This window comes from Simochromis diagramma, unplaced genomic scaffold, assembly GCF_900408965.1.
Source record: "Simochromis diagramma unplaced genomic scaffold, fSimDia1.1 OVJJ01000293.1, whole genome shotgun sequence".
In the NCBI taxonomy this organism is placed as follows: domain Eukaryota; kingdom Metazoa; phylum Chordata; class Actinopteri; order Cichliformes; family Cichlidae; genus Simochromis; species Simochromis diagramma.
In genome coordinates, this window is record NW_024386801.1 from 10,620,951 (window position 1) to 10,642,063 (window position 21,113).

The 21,113-nt window shown below is 40.5% G+C and overlaps 1 protein-coding gene across 5 annotated transcripts in view; it reads right to left on the reverse strand.

Moving 5' to 3' along the window:
* Positions 1 to 21,113, reverse strand: part of tln2b (talin 2b) — a 91,501-nt gene that overhangs the window by 40,638 nt on the left and 29,750 nt on the right. For 4 of the 5 annotated variants that reach the window (XM_040025736.1, XM_040025734.1, XM_040025733.1 and 1 more), the window contains exons 2-12: positions 15,211 to 15,387; positions 15,026 to 15,123; positions 14,708 to 14,837; positions 13,900 to 14,055; positions 13,314 to 13,456; positions 5,487 to 5,614; positions 5,127 to 5,190; positions 4,863 to 4,967; positions 2,950 to 3,105; positions 2,110 to 2,211; positions 1,914 to 1,990 (exon numbers count right to left, since the gene is read on the reverse strand). In XM_040025736.1, the coding sequence (XP_039881670.1) occupies positions 1,914 to 1,990; positions 2,110 to 2,211; positions 2,950 to 3,105; positions 4,863 to 4,967; positions 5,127 to 5,190; positions 5,487 to 5,614; positions 13,314 to 13,456; positions 13,900 to 14,055; positions 14,708 to 14,837; positions 15,026 to 15,123; positions 15,211 to 15,346 (1,295 nt within the window). In that variant the 5' untranslated portion in view covers positions 15,347 to 15,387. Of the gene's footprint in view, positions 1 to 1,913; positions 1,991 to 2,109; positions 2,212 to 2,949; positions 3,106 to 4,862; positions 4,968 to 5,126; positions 5,191 to 5,486; positions 5,615 to 13,313; positions 13,457 to 13,899; positions 14,056 to 14,707; positions 14,838 to 15,025; positions 15,124 to 15,210; positions 15,388 to 21,113 lie in introns of those variants that run through there. The other variant, XM_040025737.1, reaches the window with a different exon arrangement.

Here is a 21,113-nt window from a genome sequence, read left to right on the forward strand (position 1 = left end):
AGAGGAAGAATTGTAGATTTCTAAGTTGGGAAGGCCTTTTGGACCCATTTCTAAACAACTGCATATTTCAAGATCATCATTTCAAACAAATGTCTGAAAGAAGAAGAAAGAAGAAACAGCCACTTCACAAGCGCATGGCACAACATAGAAGAGCCACCTCCACGGGACAAGACTCAGCAGTTCAGCTGCATCTAAAGGACAAAGGTCACTCTTTCGAGGATGCCAATGTTCACATTTTGGACAGAGAGGACAGATGCTTTGAAAGAGGAGTGAAAGAAGCCATTTACGTCGACTGTGAGCGACCATCTTTGAACAGAGGCGGTGGTTTACGACACCAACTGTCTGCCATCTATAATCCAGTTTTGAGATCCCTTCCCAGACGCCTTAACGCCCACTTTATTTTCTGATCTGGTGAAATGATTTAGGTTCTAGTTCTAACATTTAGTCTTCTTAGTTTCACATCCGAAGACCCGAACTCTTTCATGGCATGCATTTTTAATTTCTCTTTGCTATTTGGGCTGATTGGGACCTGATGATTGTGTGAAAACAAAGAATTATCTTTTTACTCGATTTTGTAAAGGGCCTGATATCCACATATGAGGACATTCGTTTATAAATTTCATTCGAACAGTGGCAGTATAATGTCCTTGTAAGTGGATATCAGGCTCTTGTAGAGCAAAATGTAGTATTGTGGTCCAGACAACCCAAAATGTGATGTCCGCATATTTGGACGCCAGGTCCTAGGAGGTTAATGATGTTCTTTCTGCTTGTGAGTTTTGCTATTTATATTCCTGTTCGTTAGTACTGTAAGAGTGTTACACACTCATTGTCTCATCTCTGAATAGTCAGCCTTTGTCTCTGTATTTGTTTACCTTTGGTCTTTGTCCAGTTTCATGCCAAGATCATAGGGCGTATATGTTTATCTTCTCATCTGTCAGGCTTTTAATCTGATCTTCTATCACATAAATTTACGTGTACGTCTAGACAAAATTTAAAAACTAAATTACTTGCATATGTAGGCATTTTAGAGTAAACTTTTCCCTTGTATTACTTAGGAGGATCTTTTTAAATAACTCTTCAAAATGATAATGTGACTGTTTCTAACTGAAATGACAAAAATGACAGAATTATAATTAAAGCAATTATCACGCACCAACAACTGCTCTCACAGTACGCAGGCAACGTCAGAAGAAATACTGTACAAAAAAAAGTGTTTTCATGCCTAACTCAACAGATGCTCCTGACTCCACCAGTTAATTACGGCTTGTTTTGAGAGGCAGCAATTATGTTTTTGTACTGAGAACCACAACATGAGTCAATTGGTCCACAAGCAGCAGGAATATGATGCCCCATTCTACCAGAGCGGTTTCACTGACAGCCATGTGGATTTCCAGTGATAACAAATTTCCAGATTCTGTGTGACAGAGCCCTAGTCCAGCTGCTTTACCTCGATTTCCATCAGTCACTGAGCTACACTGGAAAATCTGGACAGACAGAAACCAAATAGGAAAAAAATACCTGACTAAAACAGCTTCTAGCAAGCTGTTTCTTTTTTTCTTTTTTTTACCGCTGTGATATCTTGACCTCCAAATGATGCAACGTTTTTTTCCCAAAATAAAATTATATTCTAGTAGCTTTACCCTGAGGCAGCTTTTATAAAAAAATCATACAACTACCCATTTAACAAATTGTATTCTGGGGTATCGAGAAGAGCATTAATGTTATTGTCTCAGGTTTAAAGTGCTGTTTTTTGTGTTTAATTCTAACATCATGTCTCTCGGGGAGTACACTGCTGGGCAGGCAGAAATGTAATTACATGCACAATTAAACAGTAAGCTTTAAATTCATGAATAACTAGACTGTGTGAAGAGAATCACAATGGTCAGCATTTTTATACACTACATACTACTCACTTCTTAGGGGAAACTGATTCCTCCAGCATGGTGGATTCCTCATCCCCCTCAAGGCCAAAACGATCCTTACTCTGCTTCTGCAGAGCGAAGTTTAACAGACACCAGTGAATACTGTGGGCCGAATATGTGAAGAGGTGGATGTATCTCATATTGATTCAGATAGATATGTGTTTTTATTTTATTTTCAACTACTTGCCTTTTTAAGAATGATGTCAATATAACCAGCAATGAGTTGTGATATCTGCTCTCCCTCTGTAGTCTGGACAGAGTAGTAGCTTTCCTGGTACTCTCCAAAATCCTTTGTAATGCAAGGAAGAGTCCAAAGATTCAGGGCAAGACAAGTTAGTCATTTGAAATTATTTTATAGTAACATCTACCCAAGACTGCAGAAATACTCTATTCGTGATAAAACCCTTACTATCTGTGCATAGATTAAAAAAACAAAAAAAAACAACCCTTACTGGGGCTGAATAAACATGGCAGTACCTTCCTCATTTCTGCTCTTAATGAAAAAAAAAAGTGACATGCTTCCACGGAGCATCCGATTTCTCCAAAGAGATGATTAAAAATGAGATGTAGTGAATCTGAAAACTGCTCACTTCAAAGCGTTCCACAGAAACACGTGGGCGAGTATTCTTAGTTTAAATCAATGTTGGCAAATATACCTCAGAGTACTTTGCATAATCTATTAATCTTTAAATGGAGTAGACCCTTTCCAGTACAGAAAGAAAACAGCCAACAGCTGGTAAAGAAAATTGAAAAAGGTTTCAGATAAATAAAACATTCAAATTCTGCACATTCTCCCCCCGGGTATCTATTGTTAAGTCAGAAGAAATAGCCGGCTAGCAATGCCAAAAACCATTCAATATTGCAGTCTGAGGTCTCTACAATTTTTAGGATTCTGTTTGTATTGGAAAGTGAAGAAAAATGGGGGAAAGAGCAAAGAGTTGTATATATCACACTCTGCATACAAATAATGCATAGGACTAGAAGTGTATATAACAGCACACTCTAAGTGGAGCTGAGGACACAGTACCAAGGTGAAACTCTTAGGGGAGGCTGCCCATCTCTTGACTGTTGTCAGTGGCCATTCCTGCACCACGTCCTTCGTCTTCTCATCCACCCGCATCACTGACTCTTTGGTTATCCCCAGCAGCCGCGGGACCAGCTTATTTTTACCCTTCATCTTTTCCTGTCAAGTAAGAAAACATCAGATGACATTTATGTCAGTGCTTAAACACCTACACAGATGATTCATTCAAGGCGCAAATGCAAGATCATTGTTCCGTTCTCCCGATGCTGCCGTAATACACATGGCTGTGTCTGTGGCTTGAAGCCCCACGTGGAGGAGGAGAAGGGCAGCTGCGAAGTGACCCAGCAGAGTTCAGTCTTGTTTAACTGCTGCTTTATTGAGCAGGGTCTCCACAGACTGTCAGCACAGCAGCATGCTATTTCACCAGCTCTCTGTCTGACCAGCTCCACTGCCCCACCACTATCTGCCCACTGAAAATCTATTACAGCTCACTTGAGACAGCAAGCCTACACTTGGCTCCCCTCCAAGGGGAATAGGAAGGACAAAACAAAAATTAGCAATGAGCAGAGACGGGGAGTGCAGACTGCTCATGTTTAATGTGTCCAGTCCTTTTGTTGTTTTTATCACAGGGTCAAAATGAAAAGCCCTGAGAACCACACAAAGGCCAATAAGTAGAAGAGCTTTTCAAGCTCACTGCTCTTAAACACAAGGACAGATAACATTATCCCAGTGATCATGATATCTTTGTGCAAAGGTTTATTAAAAACTTCCATTGTTTTAGGGTACGCCACCTCAATGTTATAATTAACAGGGCCGCATTCAAGCAGGAGGTGTGGTATTCTAATCTCAAGTGGAAAGTATAATATCATTTCAAACTGCTTAACCTTGGTTATCGGTTAGGGAAAATATGCTTCTTACTTTTCCCCCACGTGACACACACACACACACACTTACAGTAAAACAAAGCTTTTCGCCCTAAAACCTGCAGTGATTAGACACTCATAGGTGAGAAATGGAAGGTTACATTAAATGCTCCAACAAAGCCAGGCCTATGCTTTTGCCCTTGCAAGCGTCAAGAGCAGAGTGCAGCTGGAGTGAATTATTTAAGAGTCTTGAAACCTCCATCACTACATCTCCTCATCGAGCACAGACAGCGCTCGCACACATAGATGCACATGCACTCTTCCGTGCACACAAAGATAATTTGAACCCTGCAGTGTACTTTAACTATGGGGCCAAACATTCCATTTATCGTCCATTAAGACCCCAGCAGACAACTGCACATTCACTCTTTTCCCTCTTTCCTGCAAGTCCGTAGCCAAATGGGCCGCTGTCAGAGAGCTTTAATAATACCTGCTGCAACTTTATCCCATTCACATGCTGCACTTCCATTCCACTTTTGTGTTTGCCAAAGCAGAACAGAGCAGAATTGCTATTGTCACAAGTATTTCACAGCGCTGAACTCCAAGCGCACACGCTTCCACTCCGATTCTGACTCGGATTTGTTGTGATAATGGGGCTTTTTGGTGTTTTCAGCAAGCTCTCATTCCTGTGTGACAACACTGCATATTGGGGCAGCTTTCTGGTCGTAGCTGCCATTCTTTAGAACAAAAGCATTGCATGCCTGTATCATTAAATTAACATTTGTTTTAGGTTTTAGTTTCATATCGCTGGACTGCATTTTTTACTAGCACATTTAGTAACAACGGGGAAAGAAACAAATTCACCAGTTTAGCCAGATTATTTAAAGCTTTACTTAAATAGGTTAAATCTAAAAGGTATAACAATCCCTCATCAACTGTAACTTATGAAAGACCCAATTACAATTAACCTTATTTTGTGAGAAGGTGAGGATATTTTTATTTTAATTGTATAAAAATGTATTTTTTGGGGGAAAAAAGCCTGCTAACTCTTACCTTCACGAGAAAGAAGGACACTCCATATGTCTGGAGGGATCTAGCGAGCTTCACATACTTTACTTTTCCTTCTATCTCAGACATCTCTCCACAGTTTTTATGTTCCTGGAAAAACAACAGTTACATTTCCAACTTAAACTTATCAGCACATATGTAAATATGTTTGAAATGTCATGTACTGGCTGTTATGTAAGTATTTTACACCTCAACAGAGAACACACTACACTTTTTGCATGCTGCATTTGAGAAGTGTAATGTACATACTTGGAATATTTTCTTCTCGGCCCCTCTCTGCTTGATATACTCTTTAGGTAGGAACTCCTTCAGGCTACGGAGACAAATGACATTTTAACTGGTTTCAGCTACAGGCATTTCCTTTTTCTAACATACCTCTAATTATGAGGTCATTTTTGCCTTACTGCCTACATATCAGGAAACAGTTGTAACAGCTGACATCACCCCTGAGCTTTCCATGGGAGGAAATCCCTGAAGTAACAACCATTACTGATGGAAGGGAATAGCTACCATACAGCTGAAATAAGTCTGTGTATAAAAGTACAACATGTGCTAAACAAGTATTCTGAATCTTCGTATCAAGGCATCTTCTTCATAATAAAAACTTACTCCAGGAATCCAGGCTTGTGCTTGTGCTCCACGTGGGGTCCGAACTGGATCTGAGCCTGGATCCCCGCAAACTCACATGCTTTATCAAAGGAGACAGGGTGGGATCCATTCAATATATCATCTCTAGCCTGGAGGAGACATGAAAAGAGGTATGGGTGGATAAGTGTAAGGCAGTAACACACATCCAGGAAATAGACCACAAAGACACGGGAATGCTCCACAATTCACCCAAACGGAGCTCTCCAATGAACAATTCATTGTGCGCTTTGCGTGCACTGTAGCATCAAGAATGAAGTCTTCTAAATGACTAAGTGCATTTCTAGAGAATATACATCATATCTCAGACTAAGGCACACAGGGGAGCCAAATAAGATTTGTTTGTGACAATGAAAGCAATTCTGGCAGCTTTCAAATGTAACAGTTTCGAGTATTTGTCATCACACTCAGTTATGTGTTATTAAAAAGGAAAAGATATCACAAAAATGCACCAGTTTTTCACAGTACCCGTCTGCATCACAGAATGGTCCTCAGTATGGTGTTAAGCAATCTAATGAAGGATTTTTTTTTAACCCTTATGTCTGTTTGGTGCTACTGAGATGTCATTTATGATTCAATACATTTTCAGGCTCTTTATAATATGTTTACCTTTTAGGGCGACACAGAAGCAGAAGCCTTTCTGTATAATGCTTGTACCTGTGTGCTCCAGGGGGCAGTCAGCTTTGCCCCCTGCTCTCTCTCTTTCGAGTTCACTGTAGCAAATTTAATCGCCGCAAAGCTGAGAGGCCTTGCTGGTGATAGAGGCTCCATCCATGCTCTTAGCATTAGCATATCAGTACACAGCGTGGACTTGATTCATTCTTACGTCCCATTACATCAATGAAACACTAAGCAGCAGCTCACTGCTGTAATGAGAACAACAATCTCCTCTACTCACAATCAAGTCTTTTCCCAAGTGCAATTCACTGTGGAGTACATAAGCTCTTGCTGGACACAGAAGACACTCTAAAATTAGCCCTCACACATGCCATTCACTCCGCTACACACTGTTCGCTGTACACCGAGTTTTCCTTCTACCAGTTGGTTCACAAGTATTTAGAAAAAATATTTAGGTGGCAATTGCACCAGACGATCATGGAGAGGTATTACAATGTGTAAAGCATAGTTCATCCACCCATCCATGTGTGTGTGTGTACTGGTATTTATTAAGTAAATAACAAATTCATGTTTTTATACCTAATTTTGAGTGGGTATGTACACTGGAGTTATCTGATAAGTCAGAAATTAATCAAGCGTAACATTAAACAACTAAAAGAAGTAATTAATTAGAAAATAATAAGATGCTTTACAGTTTTTTCTGCCATTTTGTAAAACTGTAAATTTGAAAATTCATTCATAACAACCATAATTATATTTTAGCATTAAAAATATACATTTCATTAGACGTTGCGCATACTGGTAGATTAACCGTTAAAGAAACATAAAAAATAATTTTGCTAATTATTTTTTGCTGTTAATTTAGAACAGCTGTGGCATGCACATGGTATTTCATTTACGTTTTTATTTAATTTTTTTTTTTTAACAAAATCTGACTTAGAAAAACTTAATGGGGTTTCATATCAGTGGATACTAAACCCTTACTTAAATGAAAGTGAAGGTTGACTGCAAATCCAAAGTATGCTCTTCACTGTTCCTCAACGCAGTGAGATAAGGGAGTCAATATTCAGCAGAGTAAATGTAACAGCTGTCACTCAGCCAGAAACCAAAGTGGGTTCATCCTCAATTGCTGTTTTGGCTCAGAAATGATGGCTCGACTCTCAAATAATCATCAATCAGAATATTTCTGTTGGATAATATAACTTGTATAGTGAGGTAAAGATCTGGTGTCACTGTATTCAATGTAAATACAGCATGCTGTTTAGCTTGTAGTCGTTTCATTGTGTACGTGCATTACTGGAAATTGACAGGCACACAGCTGCATGTGAGCTAGTGATGGCGAATTATGAATGAAGCTGATTTTTATGCATTTCATTACTAGTTTTATACTTTCTGTAAGAGCTGACCATTGATAAAGAATTAATTGACAGTCTGGCTGATTTCAGATTAATGGTCACATTAGGCACAGAACCAGTCGGATAAATTTTATACCATATTTGTAAAAAGGCAACAGAGTGAAGACAGACCCCGAATTTCTCGAAGCAGATATGGTAAGTGATACAAGAACTGGTTTTAGTGAAGCACAAGACATCAGAAGCTGTGACACATACAGCCTGAGGCAACAACGCTGAGGTCAACTGTTCCACTCTGGCCAAGCAGAGCAGACAGCACACATAGCCACAAAAATAAATGATGGCAAAGGTATATAATCAAATAGCAGTGCTTGACTGAAATATTAAAACCAGTTAAAAATAATGGATTCTTTTTTCCTCTTCTCTTTCTATATGTATTGTGCGGTAAAGGTTGAATTTGACCCCTAAAATATCAGCATTGTAACTGTGTTACATCCTGTAGAATACCAAGTCCTGAAGACAAATTCTTAACCTGACCCTGCACTAAAATATGCCAACTTTTGACACATGTAATACATCTGATTAAGTGATCAAGGGTTAAATGTAAAAGCAAAACTCAGTGGGTGATACTATTGCTATGGAGATTTATGCTGGTTTTAGGATAAATACAAAGGGAGCGGTCAAGTGGTAAAGAAGATTACTCTTTTACTGGCAGAGCTTTCATTAATGTTTGTGTGAGAGTGCGTGTGCGCGCGCGTGTGTGTGGGCATAATAGGGTGTTTGAGTTTGAAATCATGTAAGCTTAAAATCATGAATACATATATGAGATCACCGCAAATATGCAGGAGGGTCCTGTCAAATAGTGACCAGCAATGATGTCATGAACTACATGAACAGTTACACAATAATAGTACAGAGTTTCTAAGAATTGCTGGAATTATGAATGACAGAGGGCGAAGAGGAACATTTGTAGGCTAAAGAAATTCAAAAAGGAACACTGAGAAAGAGCAAGAGCAGCCTGTGGTATGATCCACTCTTCTGGCTGTGTTCGGTCTTTTTAACACAATGACAAATTAGAGCTCCTGCCTTGTGCCGAGCCAAGTGCGTGTGCGCGTCTGTGTGTGTGTGTGTGTGTGAGAGAGAGAGAGGGAGAGAGAACGCGGGAAAGATAGATGGGGGAGGGCAAGGGCAGGGGGCGGAGTTGTTATTGTGAAAGGAAATATGAGCCTGTGTTGAGAGGAGAGCATGATACACACAGTGTTGTAATGTGTGCCAGGGTAACAGGGTGGGGATGTATGCGACTGTCAGAATGTGTAAGCGATGGAAAGGGAGTGGAGACAGAGAAACTGCAAAATAAGGAAATGGAGGGTACAAAAAATAGAGGCAACAACAGGAACAGACAGATAGAAGGGAGGAGAGCATCTGTAGCAGACACAGAGGGTGGATGGCAGGATGTCAATTCTGAACATATTCAAGAACTTCCAAGGAAGGAGGAACTGAAAAGACGGGAGAGTCAAATATAAATAACTATATATGTATAGATACATTTCAGCTGCGATATACATCTCTGCTGCTTTCAGAGATTATGCATTTTTGTGAGGGGGAGCATCCAATGCATTAACACTACTCTCGAGCTCTCCCTCAATCTCAGAGGGTACATCTGTACAGTATGTGTGTTTGTCTGGGCACTCCACACCCTGCTGTTCATCTCCAGATGTCAGTGGGGGGATTTCCTCCCTACTGGCTAGTGATGTGTTTCTGGAGTACATGTCTGTATATAGAAAAACATGTTTATTTGTTATTTGTTTACAATTAAAAGGTGATTTAAAGCTGCAATAATCAATATTTCATAGAAATAGTGGATTTTTAATAAAAGCCTTGTTTGTAGTGACAAACCCTGACAGGCTCTGTAGTTCCATTCAGCTTAATGGAGCATTTTAGCTTCTTTTAATTCCCTGTTTTGTTTTATACTGTGTGCGAATACTCTGCTTTTGATTTACGCTCGCTGCTCTCATCAGTGAAAGCATTTAGCATCAGCGTACATGTATGCTGATACCAGAGCCATTCCCCGAGCTGCTTCACGTCCTATTAATTCCATTGTACGGAAATTGGCGGCATTTTGTCCAGAGGCTTGCAGCGCAGTCCCTCAGTAAACAGGAGTGAAGGGAGTTAAATAAATAATCATTTCTTTGCGCAAAAAGGGCTACAGTTTATTTCATATTTAGCAAATGTACACCTAATCTTTAGAATTAAAATAAACCAAACAATGCTAATCTCATTTTGTTTGTTTTGGTCTGACAGGAAAACCGAAATTTGCACATAAAACCTTATCATTCTTGTAACGGATGAACGGTTGCTTAAGGAATTAACACATGACTTCTGTCGACAACACATGACGTGTAATGTACTTGCATTTAGGCGAAAGTGCTAGCCACTGCATTCCAGTGCTATGCAAATGTTAGGTGTATAATTATGTAGCATGTACAACATGCTGTTGCTTGTCTAATGTGTGAAACCTAAATGGCTCATCCCATAAAGTGGTTTGTAGTGTCCCTGATAGAAAAAGAAAGGTATTTTATTACAGTTTAAAATACTGCAAAAAATCTTAAACTTGAGCTATACTGCCTTAATCACATCTCTCCAGTTTTTTAATCCCATGAATGTTACATTTCATGGGGGGCACTACAGTGCTGCAGTGGTTAGCACTGTGTTCTCAAGAAGGTCTTGGGTTTGAATATACAGTGGCTTGCAAAAGTATTCGGCCCCCTTGAACTTTTCCACATTTTGTCACATTACAGTCACAAACATGAATAAATTTTATTGGAATTCCACGTGAAAGACCAACACAAAGTGGTGCACACGTGAGAAGTGGAAAAAAAAAAATCATACATGATTCCAAACATTTTTTACAAATAAATAACTGCAAAGTGGGGTGTGCGTAATTATTCAGCCCCCTTTGGTCTGAGTGCAGTCAGTTGCCCATAGACATTGCCTGATGAGTGCTAATGACTAAATAGAGTGCACTTGTGTGTAATCTAATGTCAGTACAAATACAGCTGCCCTGTGACGGCCTCAGAGGTTGTCTAAGAGAATATTGGGAGCAACAACACCATGAAGTCCAAAGAACACACCAGACAGGTCAGGGATAAAGTTATTGAGAAATTTAAAGCAGGCTTAGGCTACAAAAAGATTTCCCAAGCCTTGAACATCCCACGGAGCACTGTTCAAGCGATCATTCAGAAATGGAGGGAGTATGGCACAACTGTAAACCTACCAAGACAAGGTCGTCCACCTAAACTCACAGGCCGAACAAGGAGAGCGCTGATCAGAAATGCAGCCAAGAGGCCCATGGTGACTCTGGACGAGCTGCAGAGATCTACAGCTCAGGTGGGGGAATCTGTCCATAGGACAACTATTAGTCGTGCACTGCACAAAGTTGGCCTTTATGGAAGAGTGGCAAGAAGAAAGCCATTGTTAACAGAAAACCATAAGAAGTCTCGTTTGCAGTTTGCCACAAGCCATGTAGATGACACAGCAAACATGTGGAAGAAGGTGCTCTGGTCAGATGAGACCAAAATGAAACTTTTTGGCCAAAATGCAAAACGCTATGTGTGGCGGAAAACTAACACTGCACATCACTCTGAGCACACCATCCCCACTGTCAAATATGGTGGTGGCAGCATCATGCTCTGGGGGTGCTTCTCTTCAACAGGGACAGGGAAGCTGGTCAGAGTTGATGGGAAGATGGATGGAGCCAAATACAGGACAATCTTGGAAGAAAACCTCTTGGAGTCTGCAAAAGACTTGAGACTGGGGCGGAGGTTCACCTTCCAGCAGGACAACGACCCTAAACATAAAGCCAGGGCAACAATGGAATGGTTTAAATCAAAACATATCCATGTGTTAGAATAGCCCAGCTAAAGTCCAGATCCAAATCCAATCGAGAATCTGTGGCAAGATCTGAAACCTGCTGTTCACAAACGCTATCCATCTAATCTGACTGAGCTGGAGCTGTTTTGCGAAGAAGAATGGGAAAGGATTTCAGTTGCTACATGTGCAAAGCTGGTAGAGACATACCCTAAAAGACTGGCAGCTGTAATTGCAGCAAAAGGTGGTTCTATAAAGTATTGACTCAGGGGGCTGAACAATTACGCACACCCCACTTTTCAGTTTTTTATTTGTAAAAAATATTTGGAATCATGTATGATTTTCATTGTCTGTGAAGGTTCTCAGTCATCCAGGTCATCGTAGTCAAAGGAGCTTGCAAAGAAAAGTGTCTGGACTTCTTTAAGTTACTTGAAGACATTTCACCTCTCATCCGAGAAGCTTCTTCAGTTCTAAGGTCAAATGGTGGGGAGTCCCAGATTTAAACCTAGTGGGAGTATCCCCCCAAAGAGGGACAAAAGGACCCCCTGATGATCCTATAATCGCCTGAGCCAAGGTGTGAAACTGAGTGTGGGTCCCAATCAGCCAGAGTTTCGGGTGAGCTCATTGTGAAACCTGGCCCCACCTTATCATGCGAATTCCCGAGGTCAGATGGCCCAGGATGTGAGTGGGCGTTAAGGCGTCTGGGAAGGGAACTCAAAACTGGATTATAGATGGCAGACAGTTGGTGTCGTAAACCACCGCCTCTGTTCAAAGATGGTCGCTCACAGTGGACATGGCTTCTTTCACTCCTCTTTCAAAGCATCTGTCCTCTCTGTCCAAAATGTGAACATTGGCATCCTCAAAAGAGTGTCCTTTATCCTTAAGATGCAGATGGACTGCTGAGTCTTGTCCTGTGGAGGTGGCTCTTCTGTGTTGTGCCATGCGCATGTGAAGTGGCTGTTTGGTCTCTCCAATGTAGAGGTCCGGGCATTCCTCGCTGCACTGTACAGCATACACAACATTTTTGAGTTCCCTCCCCAGACGCCTTAACGCCCACTCACATCCTGGGCCATCTGACCTCAGGAATTCGCATGATAAGGTGGGGCCAGGTTTCACAATGAGCTCACCCGAAACTCTGGCTGATTGGGACCCACACTCAGTTTCACACCTTGGCTCAGGCGATTATAGGATCATCAGGTGGTCCTTTTGTCCCTCTTTGGGGGGATACTCCCACTAGGTTTAAATCTGGGACTCCCCACCATTTGACCTTAGAACTGAAGAAGCTTCTCGGATGAGAGGTGAAACGTCTTCAAGTAACTTAAAGAAGTCCAGACACTTTTCTTTTCAAGCTCCTTTGACTATGATTTTCATTCCACTTCTCACGTGTACACCACTATGTATTGGTCTTTCACGTGGAATTCCAATAAAATTGATTCATGTTTGTGACTGTAATGTGACAAAATGTGGAAAAGTTCAAGGGGGCCGAATACTTTTGCCATCCACTGTACTGGGAGGGTTGGGAGTCTGCTTGTTCTCCTGGTTTCGTTAACTGGCAATTCTAAATTGGCTGTAGGTGTGAATATGAGTGGTTATCTATCTGTGTTAGCTTTGTGACAGAGTAGCGACCTGTCCAACATGCACCTTGGCTTTTGCCCTACGACAGCTGGGATAGGCTCCAGCCTGCCTTAAATGAATTGGATAAGTGGAAGAAAGTGAATGGATGGATAGAGCTCTATCAGACCATATTCACTATGCATTGTGAGCAATGCCATGCAAACAGAAAGTTCTGAATAACTCTGTCCTACTACTATTTATAACTTTTTCTGCCGCAGACATTAGCCAAACAAAAATATTACTTTCATCATCTGGTGATCAAACTTCCTCAAAACTATTACTGTCATCATCTGTTGACAAATTTCCTATCTTATTATAAAGATGTGTGTAACAGGTTTACCTGAACATAGAGCAGGTTTAGCTGAACAGGATCCCGTGAATCCACATTCTGGTCTGAATAGAAGAACTTGCGCCTGAGCAGTAGAGTCTCGCTTTCCTCCACCCCCTGTTCTCTGAATGTCCTGCTGTGGTCCAGCCAGTTCACTGCCCAATCAATACACATGCTCCATTACTAAATACATCAAAATGAACAGGCATTCAGTTTTACAAAGATGTTACTAGAGGAGGATGGTAATAGTGAAATTAACCAGGGATTTTGAGAACTGCAGACCCGTCAGCTTTGACAAAAAATCTACCAAATTTAATACTGGGAAGTGAAAATCCTGACGGGCCGTGAAGAGTCTCATTTGCATTATTTTCTGCTGAGACGAAAGCTAGTTGAAGGTTGATTTATACATTTGCAAAAACATTTTTGGTGTCCTCTGGGGGAAAAAGATAACACAAAATTAATTAACTTTCATATGTCAATGCAATAAATTTGATTCGAGTGATAAAGTACAGGTCCATATGATGGTGTTGAGTCAGATGGCTGCCGTAAAGCCATCAAGATTCCAGTAGCATTTTGGCTTTTTCAAGCTTGCACTCACAGTCGTCATCTGTGTGAAGTTTTGCTTTGAGCTTTTCCATCTTCCTTTCATCTCTCAGCAGCAGGGTCCTGTCTTTCTTCAGTGTCCCCATCCCATCCTCCTTCTTATCCTCTGGCACCTCTTGAATGAGGGAGTATTCCTCATAGTTGGTGATTCCTGAAAAGTTAGCCAGGGATTTTTTTTTAGGAGGTGGAAATGCTTCAAGTAAGTGGTTCAATAATCACGACAGAGAAAACCATCACTGCAATACTGTTGCAACTCTCTTTTTATCCATTTCTCTCTGCTTTGAAACAGAAGTTCAGGAAAGCTGGTATAGAGCCAGCAAAGTAAAATTGAAGCTGAAGAGGAGAAGAAGCCAAGCAGAAAGCCCTACTCTAAATAAACATTTTCCAATAAAGCTATCTGCCAGACACACATCCCTCTCTTCCTCACCCAATTAGGCATGGGAGCAGCTCAATGTAATTGAAATATACAGCTTAGGGAACACCTCTATGACAAAGAGTGACAGCATTTTCTGGGCATTAGGAAGAATACTTAAGTCGCTGATTAGAAACAAGCTTGTTTTATCCCGATGAATCATGTCCACATTGGTCTAAGCAAAACACGATTAGGACTTTATCAAGCATAGACAAATATGCTTTTCAAATACAAACTAAACAGCACATGATAACATAGTCTCCTAATGTAGCTGAAGATGAAGTCAGTGGTATGCCTTTGACTAAAAATAAAACAGAAGATGAATAATTTAAGCTTTGGGTGGTGGCGTGACATGATTAATCTTCACCGAACTCATAGCACAGATACAAACCTATTCTACTGCATATGGTGACGAGCAGCTCGCCAACTGTTTTTGAGTCATCCACCATGATAGTTTTAATGGCACCATCCAGCATTTTGATCTTCTGTGGCCTTTGTTTCTTCTTATACTCCAAGACATCCTGAGAAAACAGCAAAGGAAACGCGATGACATCCACAGCCCTACTAATCATCCTCAGCCGTAAACTGCCGCTTCCAGCAAGCTGGGAGGAATAAATGTCTCGGCTTCCACTAGAAAATATAGATCACTTTAAGAACCCATAACTGACACTGACAGTTCTCCACCCAGGACTATATGACTAAATCTTACTCCGTTTCGCAGCATGTAGTAATCCAGGGTTCTTCCAGACTCGAGCCAGATTCCTTTCCTGGGATCATCGTCAGACAGGAAGAGGCCATAATCCGAGGCTGAAACACAAAAAGCAACAGAGAATACAAATGTAGAAGCCCATAAAGTTCAATTATGTAACTCGGCTTCACCAATCATCCTCCAACCTTGTCCTGTCTGGGCTTCAGGGACTCTCTCTCTGATGATTCTGCAGGCATCATACACAGGGGTGGATGGTTCAAACTGCATCGTCTTCACCACATTGCACTGGCGCACGCAAATCTTCAACGATAAGGCCACCATCTTGGTGGGTAGTATAACGGCCTTGCGACCGACCTATACTCCTGGAAGACACCGAAGGAGATTGTGAAGTCATATCAATGCTCCAATGTGTTTACGGTGTTTACGTCTATGTCAACAGGTCATTATTAAAACGCTCTCTCCAACAACACTCAGGTCAAAACTGTGAAAAGGAAATCTCAGGGGCCGAATATAATACCTAAAGGCGCAGAACAAATCCTCACAATTACCTCCTGCGGGGGCATTTTTACCTGGAATTGAATGTGCATTGTGCTCTGCCTTAGCAGCTCATCATTTCTGAGTTGTTCTGATATTAAAGTGTTACCCCAAGAAGAGCTTCTGCCTGATTGCAATATATGTAGAATTAGTTGAACTAAGGCAAGAAACATAACCTTTCAGGAGAAGAGCGCGGGGAAAAAAAGTGCAAATCTCTCTAATTGGCATGAATAACGGAGACAAGTCAAAACACCCCCCACCCCTGCATCATTATTCTCACTTCTCCCTGTTCGCACTCTCCTCCGGAAGAAGACTTCAGTGTGAGACAAATCAGTGGGTGTCTTATCATTTACTGCTATTAGGGTGAGTCAATTCTGGTATTCTTAGGCGTGTGCAAAAAAAGGAAAGAGACTGAGTTCCTCCAGCTTTCCTTGACCTTCAATTTTACATAGAGATGAATGAAAAAATAAAACGACCTATAGCCTGGGTAGTTTATCGGCAATGGCCTGATAAATCCATTTAAACCTGGAGACATTCATACTGCTGATCTAAATATTATATATCCAGATATTTAGCTGAAAATCAAAAAGAGACACATTTATGCTCTGAATTAACACTTGACTATCTGATGTTTTTTTGGATTATATGTTCTAAAATGTACTGTGACACCAAAAGAATTTTTAGTATTTTATTCCATGGTTGAATATAAAGGCAAAAGTTCAAGTCTTCACACTGACAGGATTCAGACTTCAGCCACACTCGGAAACAATGAGTTTTTTTGTGCTGAGCCACAGGCCCCCTTTGAGTCGAAGCAGAGAAAGTCTGCGAAGTAAATTTTCTATAATGATGGCGTGAATGAGACCGTCTGTGATGGAGCCTCTGTCATAGACGTGAGTTCCTCTCCAATAGCTCCTTTCCTTCCATGAGTTTTTCTCCAAACAAAGTGGAAAAGATGAGCACAAAGAAGAAGGGGTAATGGCGCCGCATGAGCTCTCCTCTATGCAGGCTGGTAGAGAAGTCCCACTGAGTTTTTGTCATCCAGCACTTCCACAGATACACTCTTCCAGAGACCCCCAAACTGACGATACAGCAGGCTCCGTGGCATCTCCCACCACACGCTAAATATAAGGAGGGAGCAGAAAATGTTTGCATTTTTGTGGACGTTTCTCAAAACAGAGGCCGTCTCATCCAAAAAGCAACAGTTACCTGTGATGACAAATACTTTGTGGAGACTGGGTCTGCAGAAACAGTCGCTTTAGTAAGTTGTCAGTAGCATCGGTGACATCAGAGAGTAAGTAGTGCCGAAACCACATGATGAAATCCAGAAGGATAATGATAATCCCTGAGCTTACAGTAGTGTGAGAGAAAATTTTTCACTTAGATCCTCATGCAAACACTCGAAAGCATTCAACACTTCTTCAGTTCTGCTTTCGAGAAAAGATGAGACAAAACTCACAGTCATGGTGAAAAGAAAGCACACCCTCTGTCAGTGAAAACTCATCCTGGTTTTTACGAGGCCTTAAAATTAGGTCAGTGCAGCCTGAGACGAACAACACCTGACATATTACACTGTCATCGTTTGTTTAACTAACATTAAGGCAAAATGGAAATGCATTGTGTAAAAAAAATAAGTGCACCTCATGATTCAGTAACTTGTAGAATCACCTTTAGCAGCAATAACTTGAACTAATTATTTTTTTAATTGCACATCATTGTGGAGGAATTTTGGCTCATTCTTCTTTGCAACATTGTTTCAGTTCATGGAGGTCTGCAGCCATTCATTTATGCAGAGCTCTTCTAAAATCTCGCCACAGAATTTCAATCAGGCTGAGGTCTGGAATTTGACTTTTCCCACTAATAATTTTTCTGATTGTAGAATAATTCACTTCAAATTGTTTTGAGATGGTCTTATAACCCTTCTCAGACTGATGGGCAGCAATTGATTCTATAAGATCACCGCTGATGTTTTTCCTCCTTGTCATTGTGTTAATCCACTCCTGAATGCTGCAGACCAGCAAAATGCCAAAACATCTGCTCTTACAGTCGTGGCGACGCTGATAATTACTTAATGATGTGGATCTGATTAACAGCACCTGGCTGCTACTTAACCCTTTAAATTCCTATTTATTCTCAGCAGTAAGGATGTGCATGGACTGCTCCTGAATTTTGGTTTAGATTGTATAATAATGACACAGTGTAATATGTCATGGGTCATCTGAAGTTGTATTTATCTAATTCCAAGACCCACTAAGGACCAGACCATACTTATATGTGTCCTGGTACATAAAACCTTAGAATTTAAGGAGGATATACTTTCCTTTTTTATCAAGACTGTGTGTGCCTCTCTGTTCAACCTCATATTCTTGTATTTTATCACGCTCACTAAAACAGCACGGTAGACAAACATTTCTGTAATTCCATCTCCCTTGACCATCACTAGTCCATCAGCAGAGTCCTGCATTAGATTAGGTTTGTTTGCTCCTGCAAATATTAAGACATGAAAATGGCCAAAGAGCAGCTTGCTGGGGAGTCTGAATGTGTACAATTCAATAGAGATGATGGAAGTCAGGAGCCATCTGGAGAGGATACAGCTCTAATGACTGACTGTAACACCAGCAGCAGAGCAGAACCTGAGAGCTACAACTGCTTGGATTATTGCACAAGTCTGTCACAGAACAACTGAGGAGGTGGCTAGACAGAAAACAATATTGGGCCTAATCAGACCTGATTTTATAAATGCTTCCAAACAAAATGAAAAACCTGACGCAGAATGAGGCTTAAAAGAAGTGCGAATGACAATCCTTGAAGGATAACGTGACACTACGGCACATTGCTCTCTGAAATGATTGCTTTAGGTTGACAAAACCTTCTGAAAAAGAAACAAAAAAACAGTGGCACAATGATAAATGTAAATGAATAAAATATATATATAATAGCTTTTTCTTTGAGTATAAAATATTTCCACACAGTACAACAGGAGTTTCAAGGTCACTCCACTGCAACTTACAACACTGGAAAGACCGAAATTATTTCTTTGAATTTTTTTCTGCTGCATTTGTAGAAAAGTCAGAGAAATGGGCATGCAGATGCAAACAACTCTTATTCTACTTACACAATCAGCAGCTATTACTGTGAGCATAAAAAACAGCCACTCTGGGATAAAAGGTAGATTACAGGGCAACTCTAAACTAAGCACAGCTATTGTAAAGACCAACAATTAGATTTTAACAAGCTGGGATGCAAGTGAATGTAACTCTGGAGCTAAGCCGTCAGTAAAACAGCGGGTAGTGTAGCTACATAGTATGCATTATTATCTTCAGCCCATGGTGTATTATTATTATTTTGAAAGGTAGATGTTGTATGAATGGAGAGCTGAGAGTAATTCCCGACTTCAGCAGTTCTCAGGACTGTTCAAACAGCAGCATTAAAGCATATGTGCAATGAGAAAATGTTAACTGGCTAAACCGCTCCACACCCCACCTCCTCTGCCACCTCTTTACATCCTGCATTGACACTCTCAGCAAAACATCAGCCTTTTATCCCTGCCTGACTGAAAGCAAGGTCAGTTCCCTTCATGTCCACTGTATGCCTCTGGATACCATCTGGAACGCGGAAAGTTCAACAGCAGGGCATGTAATGGCAAGAGAGGGCCTTTTTAATCAGCTATGGAGTTAAATTCTATATCTCAGCAATTCACAAACTAGATTTATATTTAGCTCCACAAACTGAGAGCAACCAAGCTCAGATGTGTTACAAAGGAAACAGGCAATAATCAGCCACCATAAATACTGTACATCTTTATTATGACTTCATTTACAACAAACACAGTGCAGACTTTTTAAAATGGGCAATATGTACATTTGTTTTAAAAAACTGATAGAAATTTCAAAAGATAGCGTTTCATTTTTCACCTTCTCTTGAAAATGTAGCTATCAGGCTACTCCAAATATGTATATACACTATGGTATCCACTAAAGTTAGCACTCTAAAGTCAGCTAAAGCTAGCCGGTACACTGGTGAAAAACAAGCAATCAGAGGACAAGGCAGTTAATATAATGACAAAAGTTGTAAAAGATCCTTATGAAAGGTTATTTAATTTAAATGGACTAGCCCTTGTATAGTGTCTTTCTACTCAGTTGAGCACTCAAAGCTCTTTCTACAGCTGTCTCATTCACCCATTCAAACACACATTCCATTGTTTTCACTCGGTTTGATCCATTGGGAGTAACTCAGGTCTGCTATCTTGCAAAGGGTGCTTTGCATGCTTCTGCATGCAGACTGGAGAAGTCAGGGATCCATTCACTGACTGTCCAGTTGGTAGACAACATGCTATACCACTTGAGCCACCCCGTTTATTATATACAATCTTATATCAGAATTACTTTTTGATTTGTTTTCCAACAAACTTTACAACAAAGTAAGAAATTCCTGCGTACACTGCAGGATTTGCTCTTCAGGTTTGCCAACCTTTATATGCTTTATACATTAATAAAGTTAATATAGGAGAAGTTTTCAAAAGTCAAAGAGAAAACATTGGAAGACATTTTCTTGTTAGATGACATGGCTACTGAATTTAGCGTGGCCAGCTGGGCTTAGGGATAGCAGACTTACTTTGTGTTGAGCAGGCAGATGAGGTGTTGCAAATTCAAACAACAGAAAAGAAAGAAAAGAAAAGTACATTCTGGAAGCTCTTTGTAAGCCATCCAATGTTTCATGTATAAACACTGAAGTATGTCCCAAAAAGATGTAAAGCAACAGAATGAATTTCTGCATAGAAGCACCTCACTAAAGAAATTACAGATGATTTTGATTAGCAACTATAATTACATGCCTTCTTACAGTATCTGATTACAGCTACATTAATTTTATAATTGAATTACTCTATTACATATAACCAGTTACTCTCCAACACTAAAAACAATAAAGACTTCTTGGCAAGTGGCCACTGGAGAGCAGCATGAGCTATGGTTTTTAACCTACCTCCACTGCACTTATATACCTTCTTGCACTGATTACAAAATACCCTACCCCAACCACTGGCGTTAGGTGACTAGAGGCATGGTCGCTGCAGTAAGCTGAAATTGTGAAACTTCCTGTGCTGGCTGTGTGACTTCTATGCTGTAGCAGACAAGAAAACCAGAGATTCTGATGTCCATATGAAACAGACATTAAAGAAACAAAAGTAGCACCAATCAGGATCTCGAGCGGCCACTTCTTGCTGTTGCAAAACAACTGAGACTCTTTCCAGAGTAAGATATGATGCATATTGTTGCTTTAATAGCCCCAGGTTATTCATCTGAAAATCACATGGAGCCACAGAGACACCCTTTGTTCAGCTGAAGCTAATATGGTACACTGATGCAAAAAAAATTAAATACTCAACGAATGCCAAAAGAATGATGGGTGGGGCATATTTGCTCTATTCTTTGAAGGAATATATAGCGCAACAATACAGTAGTACACTAGGTTTACATGTCTTGCAGAGACTATATCAAATTTTGTGTCAAGGTGTCCTTTCGCCCATTTCCATGCAGAAAGAAAGTCACTGCACCAA